Source organism: Oryctolagus cuniculus, chromosome 1 (genome assembly GCF_964237555.1).
Source record: "Oryctolagus cuniculus chromosome 1, mOryCun1.1, whole genome shotgun sequence".
Taxonomy (NCBI): Eukaryota; Metazoa; Chordata; class Mammalia; order Lagomorpha; family Leporidae; genus Oryctolagus; species Oryctolagus cuniculus.
Genome location: NC_091432.1, coordinates 21509135 through 21533859, shown reverse-complemented (window position 1 = coordinate 21533859; position 24725 = coordinate 21509135). Strand labels below are relative to the sequence as shown.

At 50.0% G+C, this 24725-nt stretch overlaps 1 protein-coding gene and 1 non-coding gene across 4 annotated transcripts in view; one reads left to right on the top strand and one right to left on the bottom strand.

Annotated features, from left to right (window-relative positions):
- EXT2 (exostosin glycosyltransferase 2) overlaps positions 1-24725 on the top strand; it is a 159385-nt gene that overhangs the window by 24775 nt on the left and 109885 nt on the right. For all 3 annotated transcript variants that reach the window (XM_008270099.4, XM_070071335.1, XM_070071337.1), the window contains exons 5-7: positions 7891-8086; positions 10488-10627; positions 13479-13572. In XM_008270099.4, the coding sequence (XP_008268321.1) occupies positions 7891-8086; positions 10488-10627; positions 13479-13572 (430 nt within the window). The remainder of the gene's footprint in view (positions 1-7890; positions 8087-10487; positions 10628-13478; positions 13573-24725) is intronic.
- On the bottom strand, positions 8410-8537 carry LOC127485174 (small nucleolar RNA SNORA31). Its single transcript, XR_007912341.1, has one exon. It is a non-coding gene; the product is annotated as a small nucleolar RNA SNORA31 (small nucleolar RNA).

Sequence of the window (24725 nt, the reverse complement as noted above, 5' to 3'; positions counted from 1 at the left end):
TGGAAGAGGAGCAGCCGGGATATGATCCAATGCCCATATGGGATTCCGGCACTGCAGGCAGAGGGTTAGCCCACTGTGCCACAGCATCGGCTCTTAATTATCTTTTAAATAATGTAGCTTGAGTTAAACAAATGAAAAAACGGTCTAGACTCCTTAGGTTTGTACATCTATGAAACCAAAACCAGTTTACAAATTAAATACAAAGAAACACATCTGTAAAACTCAGAACATTTCAGATTGACATAGTTGAATGTGATAGCTGTTTCTTTGAAATGGAATTGCGTTTTTTAAGGTGAAATTGAAGTTAATTGTAGGCACCTTGGGTTTGGCCTGTACCGTGGCATACTGAGGCTGGTGTACTCTTCCCTTCCACATTGTCTGTTTAAACCCTTAGGAAGCTCCCGTTTGTCTAGCATATTGTGACATTATCTTCATCTGATACAGGTGCACTTTTTCCCTAGCATTTTATTGTGAGAATTTCCAATCAGCAAATTTTGAAAAATTTTATGGTGAACATAATATGTACTGCTTTCAAGATTTTACTGTCTGCATTTTACTCTGCTTGCTTTCTATGTATTAAATTTTAAGTCTTCCTCTCATTAGCCCACTCAGCACAAACTTGGGCATTGTATTAGTCTGGTTTTTTTTGTTTGTTTGTTTGTTTGTTTTTTTGAAAGTCAGAGTTACAGAGAGAGAGAAGAGAGGTCTTCCATCCGCTGGTTCACTCTCCAGTTGGCCACAATGGCCAGAGCTGTGCCAATCCGAAGCCAGGAGCTTCTTCTAGATCTCCCATGTGGGTGCAGGGGCCCAAGGAATTGGGCCATCCTCCACTGCTTTCCCAGGCCATAACAGAGAGCTGGATTGGAAGTGGAGCAGCTGGGACTTGGACTGGCACCCATATGGGATGCTGGCACTGCAGGCAGCAGCTTTACCTGCTACGCCAAAGCTTCCACTGCTTTCCCGGCCCCACTGTTTTCTGTTACTGTAACTGTATATCACAGACAGAGTGATTCATAAAGAACCATGGTCATTCAGCTCATGGTGCCGAAGGCTGAGAAGTTCAAGGTTGGGCAGCCGTGTCTGGTGAGGTAGACTCCTTTAGTCTGAAGAGGTTGAATTAGTTAAATGCCATGTTTTTTAAAAAATTTTTTAAGATTTATTTATTTATTTGAAAGGCAGAGTTATACAGAGACAGAGGCAGAGAGAGGGAGAGAGGTCTTCCATCCACTGGCTTACTCCCCAAATGGCTGCAATGGCTGGAGCTGTGCTGATCTGAAGCCAGGAGCCAGGAGTTTCCTCCCGGTCTCCCACGCAGGTGTAGAGGCCCAAGGACTTGAGCCATCTTCTGCTGCTTTTCCAGGCCATAGCAGAGAGCTGGATCAGAAGTGGAACAGCCAGGACTCGAACTGGTACCCTTACGGGATACCGGCACTGCAGGCGGTGGCTTTATCTGCTACGTCACAGCGCTGGCCCCGTCCCTCTAATTTTCACAGAGCTTTCATCCTTTCAGCTGGTGTCCCTGCTTGGTCTATTTCCGTAAGTTGAGGAAGGGTGAAATGTGTAAGCCCGGCTGGTACTTTTTGGGGCAGTACAAATGTTTGTCCTGTGGCTAGGATTTTTTATTTGTCAGTATTATATATAGCATAAGATGTAAACAGCTGGAATAAGTAGAGAAAGGAGTTTACTCCTTTGCTTGCTTCTTCTGTGAGCATTTACTAAAATCTAAATCAGTGTGTGTGTTAACACATTTTTAAATCACTTCTCATTTTTTCTCTGGAGTTCTGGAAATTTTTAATTCCTTTTGGATCAGTTTGTTTCAGCACAAGTTGACCCTTTATTGACAGCCTGTTTGGACCAAGACTTGGGCTAGGCTGGTGGTTCTCAAAGGGTGAAGGGGAGCAATTTTGTCTCTAAGAGACATTGGCACTGTCCTTATTTTAAAAGATTAATTATTCTATATTCATTTTATTTATTTGAGAGAGTGAGAGAGCTACCATCCTCTGGTCCACTCCCTAAATGCCCTCCATGGGTGGAGCTGGGCCAGGACAAAGCCAGGAACTTGGGCCAGGTCTTCCGCAGGAGTGGCAGGGATCCAACCACTTGGGCCATCACCTGCTGCCTCCAAGGGTCTGCATTAGCAGGATGCTGGGATCGTGTGTGGAGCTGGGCCTTGAACCCAGGCACTCGGCTTTGGGATGGGGGCATCCCGAGTGGCACCTTAACTGCTAGGCCAGACGCCCACCATAGACATTTTTGATTGTGAGGACTGGAGGCCCGCTGGACTCTGGGCCCCCACCCCAGCACGGGTATCTCCTCATGCTTCTGGAGTTCCAACCTTGTCATTGTCCTCCCCTCAACTTGTGTGTCAGGGAATCCCCAAGTCCAGTTCTAGTCTTTATGCCTCGCCAGGAGGACTCGCGGGACTCAGCGTATGATTTGCTCAGAGCTGTGATTTATTACAGCAAGAGCGTGTGAAACACAGGCAGGAAAGGGAAAAGACGTGTGGGGTGAAATCCTGGGAAACCAGGTGCAAGTGTGCAGGTGTCCTCTTCCTGTGGAGTCACACAGGGCCTGCCTCATTTCCTCAGCAACAAGTTGGGACAAGTGCGAAATGTTGTCCTCCAGGGCGTCAGAGCTTCGGTGCCCAGGGTCGTTGCTGGGAGCTGACTGCATTGTCTGCGACTGCCTGGCACACACTCTAGCAAAACTCCAGACTCCCAGAAGGAAAGCACACGGTCAGCACAAACTGCGTTGTTTGTACAAACAGTTCGGGCCCCGTGAGCCACTCTTGGCCATTCTGGGATGGTAGGGACCACCCCCTTCTCCCTCCCACCCCCAAATTCAAGTTCCCAGAGGCCAGCCGGGGGCTACCTTCATCAGCAAGGCTTCTAAAGGATGCAGTCAAGCCTGCTCTGTTAACTCACTTCCAGGAGGGTAGCCCCCACAACGAAGAATTTGAGATCCAAATATCAGCGGTGGTGTGGTTGAGAAACCCTGGACAAGGTAGAGAGTGGCAGTGAGCGTGGGCCTGTCAGCCCTCTCGGCTGCCTGTGGACCACTCGCTGTCTGTCTGCAGGGACTGGAGACAGCCTGAACTCAGCTGTGCTCTCCAACCTCTGCTCCAAGCCAGCCCTCTCATGTTGTTTAGGGCTCTCAGTTCCCTTCAGATTTAGCCCAAGGAAGAAAACTCTGGAAAGATCTAGTGAAAACAAAGCCAAAGAGAACAAACCATCGGGAACAGAGATTTAAACTGGTTGGCGCACTTTGCTCCTAGTTTAATCTCTAGATTTGATGCACGGCGGAACAAAGGGAAGATCCTTAGCACCATCACTTAAGGTTTCCCTTAGTCTCTAAGGTCGTGTGGTCCAGTAAGCAGGTAAGAGCATCCAGCCTTCAGGTAGGCGCGAGCAAAGGGAAGTGTGCATGGGCACAGGCCTCCCTCTGCTGGCGAGTGGTGCATGGCCACTCCTTTTCCCAGCCAGCTTCAGCTGGGCCGTGCATTGTTGGGCTTTTATAAGACCACTCACTCCCTGAAACCTCCCCATCCCTAAACCTCTCCCAACCAATGCCCCAAATAGGAAAAGACCAGCTTTGAACCCTATCCCTTCCAGGCACTCAGGAGAAAGCCTGGAGGGCCGCCTCACGGCAGCGTTTTAGGCTTGCTTCTCTTGGTGAGTGTTGCCTTTTAAGGGAGTTCCCACATCTCTTGAGGGCTACCCAGAGTAGCGAGAGCCTTGTTTTGATTTTGATTTGAAATCTCCCTCAGCGCTTTTTCAACGGGAAGCTGAGGATTGTGGCTATTGATAGCTGCTTCTCACAGCTGTGCTGGCCTCAGCTGGAATTCCTGTCATTTTCCTTCTAAAGGAGCTAAACTGGGAGTTTACAACCATTCTGTAGAGGGAGACGGGGTTCTCAGCGTGATTTTACTTAGAGATATCAGCGCTGCTGGGAGGAGGCATGGAAGTCAGAGCTGGGAATTTTTAGTGTGTAAAAGAACAAATCCACCATACAACAGTTTTGTTTGCTTAAAATGAAACGGGCGTACTCCCTTAGCCATCTGTGGGGCCAGGGGGAGCCAGCCCGCGGGTAGGGGAGCCCTCCAGACTCTTGTATGCCTCTGCACGTTGGTGTAGGAGATGGAAACCCAGCTCTATCCTGGTAACTGAGTGTCTGAGACCGAACTTTGATTCTTAACAGTGAAATCTAACCCAGGGCCTTTCTTTATGCAAGAGTTTCTTTGCCATTTCTTTGACCACACATTAAGGTCTGTATTTATTTCTGTGTCTGCATAGATAGACATCTCCCTGTGTCTATGCATGTTGAAAACCATGCGTTCATATCGATTTCTCCAGTACCATCCATCCACCCCTGCAGGGGCATTCTGGGTTTTTCTCTTTCCATATTTGTAGCTCCCTTCTCTGACCGGGAGACATCTGGCTCCTGTCATTCTCAGTATCTTTATGTGGTTGGTCAGCCCTCTTGAATATAATTGAACTCCTATTGCCGCCACTGCTCCTGCCCTGCTCCGTGCCCTCCTCATGCCCGCTGGACTCTGGGCCCCCACCCCAGCACGGGTATCTTCTCATGCTTCTGGAGTTCCAACCCTGGGGTGATGCTGCCATTGTCATCGTCCTCCCCTCAACATGGACAGCCTTCTCAGCCTGCCCAGGCTCTCATACTGGGTTCTGGGTTGCCTCGATCTTCCCCTAGCTTCACTGGCCTCCAGCGTCCCATGCTGGGGGGCTGAGAGGCCCTGCACCCCTGCTCCAGCACAGGAGCCTTCTAGGGCTTTGAGACCCTGGCCAGGCCACCTCCCTGCTCCTGCCACAAGCAGAAGGTCTCTCTGCACTGGCATTTCGGTAGTTCTTGTGTGCCGTCCCTCCTCCCACCCCCAGCACGCTGAATTGCCCTCTTCCCTCCGGACCGCACCACTGTCCACCCTTCTGAGTGGCCACTCTCTCTGACCTTCTTGGATGCCCACATGTCTACTCTTGTTCTGGACAGCATAGAGCACTCACTTGGTGCTTTCACCCTACTTACTTAGATAGAAATTTCTAGAAACATCCAGCAAGTACCAGTGCTCCATTACATCTGTCAGAAAACCAGGGTTTACAGATTGGAAGAACCTTTAGAGACCCCTGAGCTCAAACTTGATGCATGACTTTCCACTGTAACTTGTGAGTGAAAAGTTTTCTTTTTGTAGTGACAGACTCACTGAGTCCCTCTCATTTTTCTTTTTCTTCTTTTTTTTTTTTTTTAAGATTTATTTATTTATTTGAAAGTCAGAGTTACAGAGAGAGAGAAAGGTCTTCCATCCCCTGGTTCACTCCCCAATCATCCACAACGGCCAGAGCTTGTGCTGATCCAAAGCCAGGAGCCAGGAGCTTCCTCCGGGTCTCCCACAGGGGTGCAAGGGCCATGGGCCATCTTCTGCTTTCCCAGGCCACAACAGAGAGCTGGATCGGAAGAGGAGCAGCAGAGTCTCGAACCAATGTCCATATGGGATGCCGGCACTGCAGGTGGTGGCTTAACCCGCTATGCCACAGTGCTGGCCCGTCCCTCTCATTTTCACATAGCTTTCATCCTTTCAGCTGGTGTCCCTGCTTGTTGGTGGCTCAGACTCCAGATCTTTGTCCTGTTTGACAGACAAGTTCAAGTACAGAAATAATTCCCATGGAGATGGCACTTGCTTTGAGATTGCAACCTGGCCATGACGAAGGCATCCCTCTGCAAATGAATGCTTTTACAAAAGAGAGACTCCTGAGCCCCAGGGCGAGGTTAGGATCCCAGGTGGGTTTCAGAGTGTGGAAGGAATACTCTGGGCCCTAGCCATTTGACTCATTGCTCACCAGATTGTCATTTAGGAGGAAAGTGACTGGGAAAAAGGAACCCTCCATAGAGCTGATGGTCACCATTCCATGTCTTTCTGTCTCTACTTCCCCTCTGCCTTGGCCTCTGGGTCTCAACCTCCACCCAGGGCAGCAAGTAGACCCTTTCACGGTGAGGACACAGTCTAGAGATGCATAGTCGGGGAGCCACGAGCACGCGTGACTGCTGAGCCTGGATAGGGGGCCAGTGTGACTTTGTTGAAGTTCAGATGGGCTCCAATGGCCAATTGCTGTTGGACAGTGACTTTCCTGGAAATCTGCTCTGTTCTTTCTGACTTAACCGCAGTGTGGGAGATATCCCTTGACACTTAGTTCTGCTGGATAAAGACGTCACCCAAAGATGTGGTCCCGAGGCTTTCAAAGCAGCCTGGCTGTGCTGTGCACTGCTGTGTTCCCTGGAGTTTGTGGAGCCAATCTGCCCAGCGAGGTGGGAGTGCAGCCTCCACAGCCATTGCTTTCTGTGCCTTACATGCAAAGCACTGGGCTCAGGAGATGACCCGCACAGTTAGAGAATAGTTAGCCTGTGGCCACGGGGGTTTGGGTAAGGTACTCCCCAGCCAGAACTTTCCCTGAAGTCTAAGAAACGAAGTCACCACTGCCTTGCCTTTCTCCCCAGAGCAGAAGGAGGGAGGGAGAGAGGCTCACAGACCATAGCTTTTGGGCTCATTCGTATGTACAGCCTCAGAGCCTCACATAAGTACGCCTGTGGCCTTGCCTGTGAGATGCATGGCACTAGCATTTCCCTGGCCTGCAGCAGCCTGAGCTGGATGTAATTGAGTTCTGCGCCTTGGTCTGAGAGTCTGGTTTCTTCCAGGAACCTGCTTTGTACTGTTCTGTTCTTTGATGGTGATCCCTGGCCGCCTTCCCCTGCTGAGCCTTTGTGCTCCGCGCCCTCTCTCTCTGCTTTGCCTTCCAGGAGGGAGTTCCTTGCCATCTGGTCTCCCCAGGCTCCTTCAGGCTGGCTAGGCTCGTGTTCACATTTTTGTCTCTCGTGGATATCTGCATGGCACTTCGCCCCTCAACATCCTTTCTTCACCCCGTTTTCTTTAAGTATCCTTGCCATCCAGATGTTAAGGCTGGCTCCATGCCTTGGTAAAGATAGTGTTTTTTTTTTGTTTGTTTTTGTTTTTTTTCTGTTTCTTGTTTTCGACTCCCAGAAAGTCTTCCTCGCATGCACGGGGCGTGGATGATGGGGACGTGTTTCTGCAGCTTCTCCAGGGCTGTGGAGGTACCACTTCACCCCTTGCCTTTCAGGCTTCCTCATACCTTATGAAGAATGCAGCCCACTCTTCCTGCTCAGGTCGGGCTCTGATGTAACTGGAGGTAGCATTTTGGAGGCAGATATTTCATGATTAAGATGCCAGTTAGGATGTCCGCATTCCACATTGGAGTGCGGGATTCAGAATCTGACTGTGGCTCCTGACGATGCAGGCCTTGGGAGGCAGAGATGAGCGCTCCAGTCACTGGGTTCTTGCTACCCACATGGGAGACCTGGATTGCATTCCCAGCTCCTGGCTTCCACCACAGCCCAGCTCCCCAGCCTTTGTGGGCATTTGAGAGTAAGCCAGTGGATGGGATCCCTACCTGTCTCTCTCTCTCTGTCTGCCTCTCAAATAAATAAAATAATTAAAATAATATTTTTATGTTCCTTCCAAATATTCAGTCACTTTCTTTCTACACACACACACACACACACACATGTTCTTTCTAAACTTGGCATATTATAAATATTAATTATCACAACAGTAAACTTCCCAAATAAAATTTTTATGGTTGCACAGTATTTCAGCATGTAAATGAATTATACTTTACTCTTTTCTTTACAGCACACAATAAATATTCAGTAATGCTACACAGTCTAATCCCTCCCCCAGTCCCCAAAAAGTCAATGGTGTCCACTGGTGGGAAAGCGCTTATTACTGTAGGTCTAATATCAAAGTTTGTCTTCCTTTGACTCACACACAAACTGCGATTTTCCAGCTGCCTGTTTTCTCGTTTGTAGCCCGCGGCGGTACTTCCTCCTGTCGTCTCAGATGGCCGTGCACCCTGAGTTCAGAGAGGAGCTGGAGGCCCTGCAGGCCAAGCACGGGGAGTCAGTGTTGGTGCTGCACCAGTGCACCAACCTCTCGGAGGGCGCCCTCTCTGTCCGGAAGCGCTGCCACAAACACCAGGTGTTCCACTACCCCCAGGTGCTGCAGGTGAGGGTCGTTCCCGGCCTCTTTAAAGACGTGGTGGAGGCCACTTCCGTGCAGTGATTGACCCCAGCAAAGGGGAGTTATCTGGGCGGAAGAACAGGTAGCAGCTCTGTTTTCTTCTGGATGTGCAGACGGTCGGGTCCTTGGGTGTGGGGCCCGGTCTCTGAGGATCCGTACTCCTTTCAGTCATTGTGCTTCACACACTCAAGTCCAGTACATTTGCAACGAAGCCGTGTAGACAAAGCCGGCAAATGTGTTTTGCTTTTGTCCTTGAGTTCATCAGCCAGTCCAGAGAATTCTTCTTCTTTTTTTTTTTTTTTCTTTACAAATGTATTCCCCAATTCAATCTGGACTGCCACAAAGATAGACAGAAAGTGCAGGGATTTTTCTTTGGCATCCTAGTGCAAACCAAAAGAACAACAGCAGATTGTTCAAGGTCTATCAGTGGATGCAGAGAAATCTCCTTCTTCAAGGTGGTAACTGGCAGGCCCCACCTTGCCAGCCGCAAGGCCCCCGTCATGTTTCCCTAGGAGTGGAGGGGCCTTTGGGGCCAGTGCGTCGTGTGGTTTTTTGGTGTCAGTGCCACCCTCGGCACATCCTGCCAGGAGCAGGCCCTTTAGTCATGACCGTGGGCAAAGCAGCCCCGTGGGGTGTTTCATACATGGGACATTTGCTGTTCCAAGGTCAAGGGACCAGAAAAGAAGACCCTGAGCTTTGTTCCGAGTCATTGAAGCACAGGCAAATTTAAGGAAAAATACCAAGGAGCTGGAGCTGGTGTGGTTTTGTTTTTTTTTTTTTTTTTGGTCTCCAGAGAGCTGGCCCATACTCAGATCGTTAACATATTTTCTCTCAGTGCTGTATCTTCCTCTGGAATGTCTGACTGATAACAGTGGTGATGGGAGCAGCAGTATTTATAGTACCCTTTGTCTAGACAGGAAAAATGGTCATCCGCACACGTGCCCATGTGTGGCTGCCCCTCCCAGGGCAGGCCCAGTGCTGCACCTGCTCCTCCATTGCCACTGCTTCTCGCACGTGTACCCAGACAGGTTTGGGGTATTGAGCCCCTGGGTAGTGTTTCCTGAGCTTTCCTTTTCTCTGTCTAGAAATGAGGTTATGTGTGGTTTTTAAAAAAGTTTTTTTGCCCTCCTGCAGAGGCAATAAACAGAAATGGAGTGGTGTACAGTTAGGGTCTTTCCTCAGTTTGGTTTGCCTGTGACAAGTTTTTGTACTTGGATGCATCTCTCCTCTTCCTAGGTGGTCCCCATGGTGTGTTGGGGGTAGGGAGCGAGGGACAGTTGAAGAATGAATGATGAAGAAATTGTTCAAGGTGGTCTTTTCTTTAGCTTGATTCTTTCTGAGTAGGACATACCTGTCTTAATGTCTTTGCAAGGGCGTTACATTCATGAAATGAGTGTCTCCTGTATGCAGATCATATCACTAGATGCTATGGGGAATGGAAAGATGAAACAAAGCTTGGCACTCTCCCGTTACAGTAGGGGTGGGGAACAGTGGCCCAGGGCCCCCAGAAGGCCCTGTAAGACCCGCAGAATCACTGGGTCTGGGTCTGGCCTTGCCAAGGCAACCACAAACAGGACTCTAAATTCAGTAAATCTATTGCAGGCTAATTTTTAAGTTGATCATTTTGTACAGCCCACAAATGAGGTTGTAAATATCCAAATGGCCCTTAGCAGGAAGAATTTTCCCCTGACAAAATAGCTTCATTTCAACGGAGCAGAGGTATGTACTGCACTTGAGGCTCTCACATGCTGTGGTTGTAAACACAGTGCCTATGGCTAAGGGAGAACAGCTTGTGTGAGGGTTGTATTGTTGAATGTCCAGAGGAAGACTGGGCATTGGCTTTGAACTTTCTCACAATGCCAGTATGTGGTGTGGATATAACACTGAAAAGTGAAATGTGGAATGTTATTACCAGTGAACTATTTCAGGTTCTACATGTTTGAGCTGTTTTCTTTTGGCTTTTTTTTTTTTTTTTGAGAGGTAGAGAAAGATCCAATTTGCTAGTTCATTCTCTAAGTGCCTTCAGTAGCCACTGGGGCTGGAGCCAGATGCTGGGAACTCGGGCCAGGTCTTCCACATAGGTTGCAGGCACCCATCTACCTGAGCCATCACTGCTCCCTCCCGGGGTCTCATTCGCAGGAAGCTAGCTAGCATCAGGAGCTGTAGCTGTGAATCGAACTCAGGTGCTCCAGCATGGGATGCACGTGTCTCCAATGTGGTAGACAGATGTCTTAACTGCTAGGCCAAACATACACCCCTTTTTTGTCATTTTTGTGCTAAGATGTCTTACTATCACTTGGCTTCATCTCTGTGGTCTGTAGGGATCAAAATAAGTTGATCAACAAAGCTGGTGTGTGATCCCTCACCTCTCTTCATATTCCTTCAGGAAGCCACTTTCTGCGTGGTCCTTCGTGGGGCTCGGCTGGGCCAGGCAGCGCTGAGCGATGTGTTACAGGCTGGCTGTGTCCCAGTGGTCATCGCAGACTCCTACATCCTGCCTTTCTCTGAAGTTCTGGACTGGAAGAGGTGGGTGTTACCTTCTAGGAGACCTCAGTGGTTCTGCATGTCTTAGAAATAAAAAGTCCCTTAGGTAATTGCAGCCTAGACCTAGGGCTGAGAGCTACAATTTGTGCATTCCTGGTCTAAAAATGCAGCATCAGAAATGCTCCAAAGCCTGGAACTCTGAGCTCTGACCTGGCGCCACAAGTGGAAAATTTGACAGCTGACCTCATGTGAGGGGTCGCAGTCACAGTGCAGGTGCACTAAAAACACTGTGTAACCTTATCTTCAGGTAATTACATGTATAATATAAATGAGCTTTGTGTTTGGACTTGTGCCCCAGCTCCAAAATACCTCATTGTAAATGCAAATAATCCAAAATCTGGGGGAAAAAAAAAACCTGAAATTTGAAGTACTCGTGGTCCCAAGCATTTTGGTTAAGAGATCCTTTGCCTGTACTACTTTAGACTGGCTGTCTTTTCCTCCCAGGAGAGTTAGTTCACAAACTGAGACCTGGGGGCCAAATGTGCAGGCTAGCTATTTTGCAAATAAAGTTTTATTGAAACACAGCCACACTGCTTCATTTGTGCATTGTCTGGCTGTTATGCTGCATTGGCAGAGTTGGACAATGACAACAGAGACTCGACAGCCTATAAGACCTAAAACACTTACTGCCTGGCCCCTTGGAGAAGATGGGTACTAATCCCTGACCATTGTCTTGATGCTCAACTGCAATGGTTTCAACTGCGACCACAGAGGAGACTCGCCCGGAATGCTCTGGAAAAAGCCTGACCTTGTACTTGGGAATTTGGACTTGTGAGCTCCCGGGCCGCTGATTGTAGCCACCGTTGAGGTTGCTGTTCTGGAATGTTCTGGAGTCTCGGTCGGGTTTGCGTAATGTACCTGTGGGGAGTGGAGAGCGTCTGTCCAGGTGCATCGAAGCTTAGACACATTCCCAGCGTTCAGATGGGCAGTAGTAATTCTAATTCTGCCTGCTGATGGCTATTAATGCTGTGATAGACAGTGCATCCTTATGTACCTCCATTTCCCTGATACTTTTGGACATCGAGGATGACCAAAAATGAACTCCTCGGTTTTGTTCTTGACCCAGTACTTAATTGCTTTCCCACCCTCTCAAAATTTTTGATGTTTCTGTCCAAATCTGATCATTCCAGGTTTGTGAGCAATTTAAATAGCACAAATCCCTCATTCATTCACCTTGTATTTATTGGAAAGCCTCATCTCAGAGCCTGCTTCTGAGAGGCTAGAATCTGGTGGGGGAAGACAAACCAACCATAATGTTCTGTGGCAGACCCCATAGCAGGCATGTGCAGTGGGAACCATGGAAGCCAGGAGAGGTGAGAGAGCCTCACTCAGCTTGGAGGTGGAGGCCAGATGCAGTTTCTCTCTCTCTCTCTCAGAGCAGTCCTAAGCCACTGTGAGCATGTACCCACCGAGGAAGGCATTTGTTGAGCCCCTTGTGGTTTGCTAGGCATAGAGGTGCAGAGATGACCAAGATGGAGCTTCGTTCCAGGAGGCTCATGGCTTAGTGGTGAAGGTAGACAAGCAAACCAGCAATTGCCAGACACTGCGATGAGACGCAGCCCTGACCAGACAGGACGCTAGAAGAGTGAGCGGGAGCCACGTTGCACTGTTGGCAGTGGGGCTGGTGAGGGCTGCACAGAGACAGGGCCTCGAGCTGAGTGTGAAAGGCTATTTCTGAGAGAGTCTAGAGCGGCCTGCGTAGTTGCAATTATGGGTAAGTGATGGAAGGGCCCTGGGCTTGAGGTCAGAAGGCCTGTGTTCGGATAGGCACCCAGCTCTGCGATTATGTCAAATCATGGAACCTATTTTAGACCTCGTTTTCCCATGGGTGTAGCAGGACCCATTCACTCCTTTAGCAAATGTTTGCTAACCCTGATGCTCGGGATACGCTGGTGAGTGGAGCCAGGCACCGTTTCCATGCCGAGGGACCAGCCTAGTTGGCAGAAGTAAGGTTCAGATTTTAAGAAATGAACGTATACAAATAAGACTCTGCTGAATGTCACGATGAGAAGTCATTGTTGAGCCCTCTCCTGGTGTTGCCCCTGGATCTGATCTGAGAAATCCTGGGGGCAGTTCCCTCATCTCTCCCTTTAGTTCCTCCCTTGTCAGGGTCTCTCGCTGCTCTCTTCTCCCGCCTGGTTTTCCTGTTGGAACACAGTCAGATCTTGCCATGCCTTTGCCCAAAACCTTCTAGTGCTTTCCATTCCAGAGGAAAGCAGAAGACTTGCCATGGCCTCCACTGTCCTGTGCACTTTGCTGTGCCCTGCCCCATTTTTCCTTATCTCCTGTTATTTTCTCTCTTATTTACTCTGTCCTAGCCATGACAGCCTCTTTGCTCTTCCTGGAACATGCCTCACACGCCATTAGTCCCTCTGTCTGGAACACTCTTCCCAAGGCATTCTTGGCCTGCTTACCCCCTTACCTTCCTTTCTGATTTGTGTATGTGTAGCCCTGGCGTAGCACATAATAGGACCTCAGGAAATGAAAAGGGTTTGAGTGGATAGCTGGAGAAGAGAAGTTACTGACTTAGAGAGGGTCATGGACAATGTGTAGGTAGAATTTCACACGCCAAGGCCCTGTGGGAGGGTGGAGGCTCAGTCGTTCAGATGACTGATAACTCTCCTTGTGGAGCTGGGTCACGCCCGTGGCACAGAGGCAGAATGACAGCTAAGTGGCGGTGTGAAGGAGAGGAGAGAATGGAGCTGGTGAGACAGGGAGTGCCCCCGGGCTGCAGGGAGTGTGAGTGCCGTGTTTCTGCGTGGGAGGACGGCCCCGTGGAGGTGCCTCCTGCGCGGGCCTGGCTGTGTGTCACTAGCTTTGCCGTTGTCTCCAGAGCGTCTGTGGTTGTGCCAGAAGAAAAGATGGCCGACGTGTACAAGATTCTGCAGAGCATCCCCCAAAGACAAATCCAAGAAATGCAGCGACAGGTAAGAGGCTGTGGCTGAGCACCCGTGTGTGCAGGCGCACGTGTGTGTAAGTGACATGCTGGCGCTGGGACCCTCTGCACTGCTCTCTGCACTGCGGATACAGAGGTACGGCAGCCGGGCGCGTGAATGGCTTCATCTCTCCCACTGTATCAACAGGCCACACTTAAATGCTTAAACACAGTGAATTATGTAAAAAAATAAAATAAAATAAAATAAAGGAAATAAAAGGCTGTGGCTGAGAGTGGGGAGTGAGCTGGCTGGGGAAGGGGGCGGCACCTGAGGGTCAGTCCGCCCTCCCTTGAGCTCTGCCTTTGCCCCCACCTGGGCTTTTGCCATGGACTCAGGCTTTTCCCCGTGGATCCAGGACAGAGCTCGGGGGCCTGTGGCGTCAGCTCCCATTCCTCCGTCTGCTTTGCAGCGTACACACCATGTGGCTGCTGTCTCGCCTCCTGCACTCTTATCTTTCCCTTAATTCTTAACACCCCTCCGGTTATCATTGTAGGGTTGTAGGAGAGACTGCAAGTTAGTGGATCTGTTCAGTCCTTGCCCTGTATTGTTCGATACTGTGTTCCTTGTCACTCTGATTAAGCCTGTAGGTTCTTAGATGGTCAGGGTTCAACATCCCCTCTGCTGGTTCCAAACTCTGTGCCTTCTGGGCCACAGTGGACTCATCCGTGAAACATCGTGGCCCTCTGATTAAGTTTCTGGCCTTCCCCATTGTTACTTAACTGCTGAGCTTATCTGAATTTTAGTAAATCAAAAAAGTCAGCGCAGAGTTCTCTAGATTTTCATTCTAAACTATGGCTGTTAAAATTTGTGAGGAAGGGCCGGCGCCGCGGCTCACTTGGCTAATCCTCCACCTGCAGTGCCGGTACTCTGGGTTCTAGACCTGGTTGGGGCGCTGGTTCTGCCCCGGTTGCTCCTCTCCCAGTCCAGCTCTCTGCTGTGGCCTGGGAGGGCAGTGGAAGATGGCCCAAGTGCTTGGGCCCTGCACCCGCATGGGAGACCAGGAGGAAGCACCTGGCTCCTGACTCCAGATCAGTGCAGCGCGCCAGCTGTAGCGGCCATTTGCGGGGTGAACCAATGGAAGGAAGACCTTTCTCTCTGTCTCTCTCTCTCTCTCTCACTGTCCAACTCTGCCTGTCAAAAAAAAATTTTTTTTTGTGAGGAAGAACAGTGCTTTTTAGAGTCACAGTGTTGGTGTTTTCTCTGTAAGTTACGATATAATTACTTATTACTATGGCAAAAAAGACTCATGCTCAGATCAATACCATCTTTTTTTTTTTTTTTTAAGATTCTTTTATTTATTTTAAAGGCAGAGTTACAGAAATGGGGGGTGAGAGAGAGAGAGAGAGAGATGGCTCTCTCTCTGTTCACTCCCCAATGGCCAGAATGGCAGGAGCCAGGAGCTCCTAAGCCTAAGCCAGGAGCCAGGAGCTTCATCTGAGTCTCCCGTGTGGGTGCGGGGGCCCGAGTACTTAGGCCATCTTCCTCTGCTTTCCCAAGCACATTAGCAGAGAACCGGATTAGAAGTGGAGCAAGCAGGATTCAGACCAATGTCCATAGGGGTTGTTGGCATTGCAGACTGAGGCTTAACCTTCTGTGCCACAATGCTGGCCCTAGTAGATACCATCTTGCACTAGATTTTAGTTTAGAAAGGTTGAGAAAAACCTGGGGTGGGGCTGGCTTTCGAATCCCAGCTGCTTCCCTTCCAATCCAGCTCCCTGCTAGGGCCCCTGCACCCATGTGGCAGACCCAGAGAAACTCCTGGCTTCAGACCAGCCCAGCCCTGGCCATCGTACCCATTGCAGAGGGGAGTACCTGATCAGGAAAAGAAGGAAGATCTCCCTCTCTTTCTCTGTCTCTGACTCTGCCTCTCCCTCTTTCTCTCTTTAACTCCTGCCTTTCAAACAAATAAATAAATCTTTAAAAAAAAAAGGGGGGGGGTGAGAAGAGATGAACAAATTCCGTCCAGGTACTTCTCCCTCCTCCGCCCCCAAGCTGGGAGAGCGTTTCAGGGCAGAGAGCCTGCTGCATCTCAGGACCCTGTGGTTCTGCACCAGGCGGGCAGCAGCCTCAGGTCTGAGACAGGCATGGCTGGTCGCTTCCAGTGGTCGGCTCAGAAGCATAGAAGAGTTGAGATGGAATGAATGCAGGTCACTGAAAACAAGGTACTTGTAGGTTATGTGGGTTCCAGGAGATATACTTGGAGACCAAAGACTCATGTTTGAGCCCTGGCTCTGTTCCTATGACCTGCTTGGCCAAGATACATCACCAGTGCTGCCTCCACTTCTGTTTCCTCATTTATTAAATAAAAGATTGGCTCAATCTCTTGTGTTCTGCACAGCTGTTTAAAACCCTATTGATGCTCTCATCCCTAGCAAGAACGCCACTGTCCTTGGTAACACTGATAGTTCACAGTGGTCATTTCTTCTCCCCTTGAACGTCCCTGAGGAGGACAGTGCCCCGCCCTGGGGAGAGCACCCTACACTCCCTGGCGCTGGCACACAGAAGGAGCGGGGTCTTGCTCTCAGCCCTCTTTCCTTGTGCAGCTTGCTGGCTGCCTGGGGCTCTCCATGGCTGTGCCTGTCAGTCCTACTCCCCAGTCTCTGAGCCTTCTCTCTTCCCCAAACGGCCTCTTTTCTTCCAGTCCCACACTTCTGGACTGGACCGTTCTCAGCTGGATGGGAGGTGACCCCATTGAAGTAATTCCCAGGTAGGTATAAAGGGCAATGAGATTCAACCACTACTAGATGCCAGTAGCATGCCCTCCATGCTGGGACAGCTCTAGCTGCTGTCAGCAGCCCCCTTGGGGTAGGAGTCGGGGACAGAATTGCTTTGAGAACCTCTGTCAACAGTATATGTCTCATCTGTCTAGGATGGGAGATGGTTCATTTACCTTCTGTTGATGTAAGCTGACTTAAAGGCATTCACCTGATTCTGCAAAGCTCTTATGCTGTAGTGGATTCTCCGGGCAGTCAGGTTGGGATCTCCCTGGAAGCCAGGCTCGGGGGAGCCGCGGGTATCAGCAGTTGGTTGCCATAGTGCCCCAGGTGCTATCCACGGGATCAATGGGAAGCTGCCCTGGCTTACGGTGCTGCGTGGACAGCTGTAGCCAGCAGAGGTCTCCATTCACTTTTAAGTGGCTCATTTTCCTTCTGAGCCTTTCTGTCTTGTCCAGAAATGCTGGGTACTGGGAGTCACTCCGGCGCTTCCCCCAGACTTGGTCCTCGTAGCGCCTCTGTGGAGGCCAGTTCTCTGGGAGGAAGAAGAAATGGTGCTTAACGCAGGATTGACTCTCCCTAGATGGACTAGAGCTAGAACTTCTTGGGGCAGGATCTTGATGGACGGAAAACCGCAGTAGGCTGGATGTCTACACGAGTCGTGGTCCTTGCCGGGGACTCAGGGACGCGGGAGTTCCAATGCATCAAGGAAGGAAGACGTCCTGCCCGACCAGGAAAAGAAGTCACGTTCCCCTGTTGATGTGCTAGTGAAGCAGCCATAAAGTAAAATACCAGGTTAGAGCTTCAAGTCGGCGCTGTAATGAGGCCAGGGCTGGAGGGAAAGCGGGCATGTCTCTGGTCCCTGAGAGCAGAGCTGGCACACAGGGCAACAGACCAGCCCCTGGGGGCTGATGGGTTTTGTGGGAGGTAAATTGAAAACACTTCCTTAAATTAGTAGAGGATAGTTAACAGTGTAAAGCCAGCTTATCAGCTGGCCTTTTATTGGCCTTTGTGCTAATTAACTAGTTAATTAATTTATTGAAGCCCTAATTGTTTTTTTTTTTTTTTTTTTCAAGGAGAGATTAATGGATAATTCCACAGTCAGTGATCCTCACCCACAGAGAGCTAATAGTCCTCACGGGGGTGTGTGGGTAAAGGCAAAGCAAGTTGACGAGATGGTGTCAATTTTCCCAAGTGTTTCAGGAACCTGGAATGGAAGGGGGAAAGTTCTGGGCTGCGGTTGTCAGGGTGGATTTGTTAGGGAGGTAGCATTTGAAGTCGGCCTTAAAGACGAGGCATTCCATCAACCATCTTCCTTACACTGGAAGGTGAAGAGAAGTTTGCAACTAAATATTTTTCTGTAGTCACACGGAACTGTGTATCCCCAGCTCTTGCTTGCATCACAGGAAAAAGCACACATTCTAGGGTCCTGGAAGGCTGGGGAGGCGCTCGCTCCTTGCGTAGCTAGAGCTGTTTGTGTGGACAAGGAGGAAGGTGAAAATGGATCCCGAGTTTATCTCTTGAGTAGAGTTTCCAAACATTCTTTTATTGGTCAGTGGCTCCAGCAGCAGTGACCTCTGACCTCAGCCACACTAGGAGGTGGAAGTCAGGAGCCTGCGTCGCCTTTGAACTCCTCTTTGTGCTGCGTGGACTGGGAGCCTTTGAGGTGGCAGGAACGCTCAGCCTCTTCTTTTCTCTGTAGTCTTTAACACTCGGGCTGAGTTAAAGTTCCAGTTTCTTTTCAGGCCGTTACACCGATCCATCTCAGTGTTCCCGTCATATGTTCCTGTTAATCATACCAAGGGCTGGTATTGACATATAATGGGCTGATTCGGAAAAAGACAAAACCCTTCGATGTGCACAAGTCAGCCCTGGGCACGTGGTGCTTTCCCTGCTAGCTAGGCCTTGGGTTCAAGAAGAAAACAGAAAGGGCCACGGGACAGCCAGTGTATAAAGCGTCCACCAGGGGTCTTGTACTTTAGCCCCTACAAGAGGTTCTTATTTTATTTTACTTACACACTGAATTTCGGTGTTTGGTTTCTCTAGTTGAGCAGGTTAGAAGCCATGAGTTTGAAGGGGACAGAGTGTGACCAGCGGGGCCTCTGCGATGGGTCAGCTCCCGGCTGGCGTACAGGGAGAATATGGGGAGGCTGTTCTCAGAGAAGCACTCTCAGCATGCGGCGTGCGTGAGGACAGGCAGCCCTGTGGGCCCGCTGCATCCTGGGTGTGTCCCGGAGACGGCAGAGTTCCTCAGCTCCCTCAAGCCCACATTTGTTCCTCACTCACGGTGTGTGTTTCTCACTCCACCTGGGGCGCCCTGTGAGTGTGACCATTGAATGTGGGCTCTCTTTCCCACCCCCAAAGCTGGTAGGGGTGGGACATCTGTTTCATTTTTTAAAAACGTTTGCAATTTTGCCTGGAGATTGTGGAAGCCTCAGTCATGCTGACTGGTGCTGGGCCTGGCTGTCATGTCTGTGTCCCTCTCCCCTGTCATACCCAGTGTACGAAGCAGACGCACCGAGCCCTGGGGCGCAGTGGCGAATTGAAGAGTGAGCTGCATGCTCACTGTGAAGAACTGGAGAACTACGAACCGTAAAGCCGACCCCCCCGGGTGAGGCACGGCCAGGGTGTCCACGCCGAGTTCAGACCCCAGAGCCGCAGGGCCCGGCTCGAGGGTAAAACTCGGGACAAACTTCCCAGCAGTGCAGGCTGACCGGTTGTTGAAGAATCTTCTTCAAAGTAGCCTGAGCCCTTTAGTCCTGCACCCGCTCCTGGGAATCCAGCACCAGGAGTGTGGAAAAGGCTTCGCTTGTGATTTCCAGGGTCGGCACGGCAATAGCTGTCCTTCCTGTCCACCCCACTCCCCCACCGCAGGCGTGCTGAGAAATTGGGAATTTTTTAAATGCACGTAAAGTGGGCTCTCCAGGCTTTAAAAAGGCTGCCGAGTAGTCCCTGCTGCCCTCCCCGACTCTGCAGCCCGTGTGCTGCCCGAACACACCGACCTGACCCGGGAAGTTCTTCCTGTGAAGCCGACAGCCAGGATTTTGATACAAAGCAAAACTGTCTGGCCAGGGGGGAGGTGTGGCGTGATGGGTGTAATCGTTATCGCTGTGTGGGATCCGTAAAGTTCCTATCTTTTCAGTAGCTCTCTTTATTCTGTGTTTGGGGTTTTCCCATGTGTACACAGCCATTCTGCAAAGGGCACCAGTCAATGCGGGATAAAATAAGGGCCCATGAACTAGAACCCTTGAGGAAGAGCGTTTTCATGTGTTCCACTTTTTCTTGTTTTCAGCTTTGTTATTAAGAACCCCATTGGAAAGAGACTTTGACCAAGTATCTGATGGGAAGCCAAGAAAAGCATTTTAATAGGACCGTCTCAAATTTACAGCGCACCAGGGCCTGTAAATAAATTGTTCTGTCTTTCAGGTTTGGCCGGGTTTGCCGTTGTTTTGTATGGCTTCTGAGATTTAAGTCCTCGCAGTCCAGATGGAGAGAACAGAAGGTTACTTTCCCTGGCAGCCTTGCTGGGGCTTGGTCGGGGGCAGGAGTCCCTGGGTAGCGCACGGACCGCAGCCTGTACAGGGACACTTGGCTTGTTGTAAGATCAGTTCTGGCTTTTCTCCGAGCAGTCCCCCCAGGCATCGCAATCCGGGATTTCAGGCCGCAGACCAATCAGATCAGTCTGTAAGAAGCAGCTGTCTTGCTCCTGCTATTTAACCAGCATATCGAAGGGGGTTGAAAAATAGGAAAAGAGACACTGAGCCCATGTCCGAGAAAGCCCCTTGGGTTGCCGGGAAGAGTACTGTCAGTAAGCTGTCAAGTCCAAGGCCAGTGGTGCTCCGTGTTCCGTTGTGGTCAGGGTATCAGCAGGGCCTTAGAACGGATCAGGAAGCAAAAGGAGTCTCCCTGGCCTGGGAGTCTGGGATGGGTCGTGGGGGTCCCGACTTCCCCCTCGGGCATCTGTGGCTGTGATGGAGGTCAGCAAGGTGGAGCAGACCCAGGCTGGCAGGGGGGACGCAGTGCCAGCAGCAGAGAACTCTGGAGAATTGGGAAGGAGGGAGGGTAGATGGCAAGTGGAGAGCGACAACAAGGTGTGTGAGGAAGAGGGGAAGGCAGTGTAACAGGAGATCCAGACAGAAAGAAATCCAAGAGCTGGAAGGAGCCTTCGAAGTTGCTCAGCCCATTCCTCGTATTTCACAGTGACAGGTGAGCCTCGGCGTTCCAGTGATCTCGAGAAGGCATCGTTGGGGCGGGAGCTGAGCTGCAGGAGCTCAGGGCTGCTGACTCCCGGCTGGTGGTTTTTTGTTTGTTTGTTTCGTTTTTTTGTTTTTGCTAAATGGTGCACTGCAGTGTTTTCCGAACTGACAGTAACGATTCATTAGGAGATCATGAAGGCAGTTCAGGGTCACGGCTGGCATTTTATTTTATTAAAAAAAATGTAGTAGGAAGCTATCAGGGAGTGTCACACCTGATACGTTGTGTCAGCAGCGAGTTGTCATACGCAGTGTATTTACATGTTTCTTACTGTGGGTCCCAGGCCAGAGAACTTGAAAAGTTCGGGCAGTGGCAATCCCATGGACTTGAGGGTCGGAGAGACGTGAATGCAAATCCCAAACTCTGTGTCTTCAGCTTGGTGGCTAAGCGCAAGTGTGTAAGTTCCCAGGCTTTCGTTTTCCCCTCTCAAACCTGGGGCTGATAAGGCTTGACAGTGTCCCTGGCCGGGGTCTGTATGTGTGTCAGATGAGATCACTGGCTTGGAGCATTTGGGGTCTGTCCCCTGTGCCCGCCCTCCTGCGCGGGCAGCTCCGCCAGCTCTGAATTTGAATATTGCAAGGAGCCCCTGGGTGGGGCTGGATCTCCGAACCGCAGCAAGTTACCCACACGGATGTTTTATGCATTTGCTTCTGGGCTTGGAAACTTGAAGCAGAATTTATTCCTGTGGGTTTGGGTGTACTTTTTACATTTTGGCGTGGAAGGAGGGGTCACCTCTCTGTTTTGGCTTGTAGGGAGATAAAAATCAATGATTTCCTAGGGGCCGGCACTGTGACTTAGCAGGTAAAGCTGCCGCCTGCAGTGCTGGCATCCCATATGGGTGCTGGTTCAAGTCCTGGCTGCTCCGCTTCCAATCCAGCTCTCTGCTGTGGCCTGGGAAAGCAATGCAGGGTGGCCCAAGTCCTTGGGCCTCTGCACCCACGTGGGAGACCTGGAAGAAGCTCCTGGCTCTTGGTTTCAGATCAGCGAAGCTTCAGCTGTTGTGGCTGATTGGGGAGTGAACCAGTGGATGGAAGACCTCTTTCTCTCTCTACCTTTCCTTTTCTCTCTGTGTAACTATGTCTTTCAAAGAAATAAAATGAATCTTTCAAAAAAAATTTCCGAGGCTGGTGCCGTGGCTAATCCTCCACCTGCGGCGCTGACACCCAGGTTCTAGTCTCGGTTAGGGCACCGGGTACTAGTCGCGGTTGCTCCTCTTCCAGTCCAGCTCTCTGCTGTGGCCCAGGAGGGCAGTGAAGGATGGCCCAAATGCTTGGATCCTTGCCACCCGCATGGGAGACCGGGAGGAAGTACCTGGCTCTTGGTTTCGAATCGGTGCAGCGCCGGCCGTAGTGGTCATTAGAGGAGTGAACCAATTGAAGGAAGACCTTTCTCTCTGTCTCTCTCTCTCTGCCTAACTCTACTGGGCAAAAAAAAAAAAAAAAAAAAAAAAAAAAAAAAGAAAAGAAAAAAGAAAAATTCCCAGCCATCCTTTTTTAAGTTCAGTGGCACATTGGATAAAGTACTTGTATTACTACTTCTTTTGTCTTTTCAGTGGCGTGGGGTGGGGTGGGGGGATATCCTGAGTCTTCCCCTCCTCCTAATCTGTGCTCTGCCCAATCATGATTTCTATTCATTTTTTGAACAAAAAATTAAAAGGAATGTTAAAGTCAGAGTTGACATTTGGGTAGTAAACAGCTAAAGAGCTGGAGTCTAGTGGGTGTGAACTAAAAAGAAAGGAAATGTTGATGGGAATCTCGGAGGCCCAGGCAGCTCTCTCTGCTCCTGGCCTTCTCAGAGGGGAATGAGGTCTGGGGGGCATTGCCATGGCGCTCTCTGCTTCTCCCCTCCCCTCTCCTCTGTCTGCTCCCTCCGCCTCCCTTCCCCCATTCCTTTGCAGCCAGCTCCATCCCAGGTTGAAATCCCCTGAGAGCTTAGCCCAGCTCCAGCCCCCAGATGATTTGGGCCAGGGGCTAAAACACTCCCATAAATCTGCAGCTCATTTTAATGCCACGTTAAAACAGTGTGAGCGGCTGGTTTCCGTGGCCCCTGCCCTTTCTGTTTATGGGCTCCTTTGGCTCTTCTTTATAAAGAGGCCCTGTGGAATCATTTTAAAGTTCTTATCAGTTTGCTGACAGCTATATGGGCCTTTCTGCCGAGTCCGGGAGCTCAGGCAGGCGTGTGAAACTTCTGATATTAAAATTGGAGAAACCGGCCAGGCACAAGGGATCGGGTGGTGGAGCGGTGATTTGCAGGTAAAAGACTAGAGGATGATTAACCTTTGCGGGTTCAGAACCCTGCCTTTGACCATGGGTGGGGGCAGGGTAATACGGGTTGGGCCGGGCAGGGTTTTTCAAGGGTTTTAGTTTTTATCCAATGATTGGAAATGCCATTGCACTGGCAGTTTGTGCCTTCACTCGTCAGCAAGGGAGTCAGGCAGCCCCAAAGGGTTAGGGCGGCCGGGTATGCGATGCCTTTCTTCCCTGGGGGCAGTCTGGCTGGGCCGGTGCTCTCAGGTCTGTGCCAGCTCCAGCCCTGGCGCACTCTTATCAGACTGCTTGCTCCCCTTTTCGGTCAGGTTGCTAACCCTCGGTAATCCCCCAAGTGCTTCGGGGAAAGCAGGCTCTCCATAAATGTCAGCCCGCGATGCTTGGCCCTTTTACCGTCTCAGTTACAGAGAAGCGGGCCGGGAGCCGCCCCTCCCTCTCCCCTACCACTTTTCCTCTTTTTCTTTGCTGGAGTCTCTTGCAGCAGACAGCTGAGGGGAAGGAAAAACCATTACCTGGATCAAGGCCAGGGGTTTGATGGGAGCTTCAAGTCTTTGGCATCTCCTGCCCAGAATGTTTTTCCAGGCATTTTGAAAAAGAGCATCCTCGCTCTCCTCCTCCTCTCAACTTTCCAACCTCGACTTGCAGAGAATATGCCCGCAGAATGTACTCGTGGAGATATATCTATGTCTATTAACTACTCCGTCTCCCCGTTTAGCATAAACATTATTTTTCCCTTTTCAAGTAGTTTTGGACATGAGCAGTTTTGCAAATGTGCTCAGTGTAAAGTAGTCAGAACTTAGGGATGAAGCAAAAGCAAAGAATTCTTGTCATGAGTTAGTCAAACATATACAGCTGTCGATCTAGGGTTGTCACTGAGCAAACAGTGAAACACACTGATTGATTTATTCTCTGTGCAGCTCCTGTAGGGAGAGTAGTTAGATCCCCAAACAAATGAGCAACAGAACAAAACAAAGTGTCCCAAACCCCAAAGTGGTTAAATTACTTTTTCATACTTTCCTTGTATGGAGCTGTGAACTGGGCATTATTGCATGTAGTATAATTTTAACAGACTAAATAAGTATATCAGAGGTTGCCAGTAAATATGTGAGGGTAATTCAGCAAGTTTGTAGAAAAATGGAATTCAAAGATAAATTTATTCTGGTGCAAAAACATTTTTTGGGGCCGGTGCTGTGGCATAGCAGGTTAGGCAGCCACCTGCAGTGCTGGCATCCCATATGGGCACCAGTTCGAGACCTGACCGCTCCACTTTTGATCCAGCTCTCTGCTATGGCCTGGGAAAGCAGTAGAAGATGGCCCAAGTCCTTGGGCCCCTGCACCTCTGTGGGAGACCCAGAGGAGGCTCCTGGCTTCGGATTGGCACAGCTCCAGCCATTGCGGCCAATTGGGGAGTGAACCAGCGGATGGAAGACCTCTCTCTCTGCCTCTCCTTCTCTCTGTGTGTAACTCTGACTTTCAAATAAATAAATCTTTAAAAAAATTTTTTTGAAATCCATATAGATTTTTCATAATATGCATTTTCCATACATTTTTGAAAATTTATTTTATTTGAAAGGCAGAGAGAGAGACAGCGCTCCCATCTATTAATTTATTCCCCAAAAGCCTGCAGCTGCTGAGACTAGGCGAGGCTGAAACCAGGAGCTAGGAACTCAGTGCCGGTCTCCCACATGGGTAGCAAGGACGCAAGTACTTGAACCATCACCTACTGCCTCCAAGGGTGTGCATTAGCAGGAAGGTAGACTTGAAAGTGAAGCTGGGACTCAAAACCAAGCACCCTGATTTGGGACTTGGGCATCCCAGTGGCATCTTAACCACGGTGCAAAGCATGACCCCTACCTCCACCCTGTGAACTTTATGAAGACCTTATATATACATGGATCTCAAAAATACT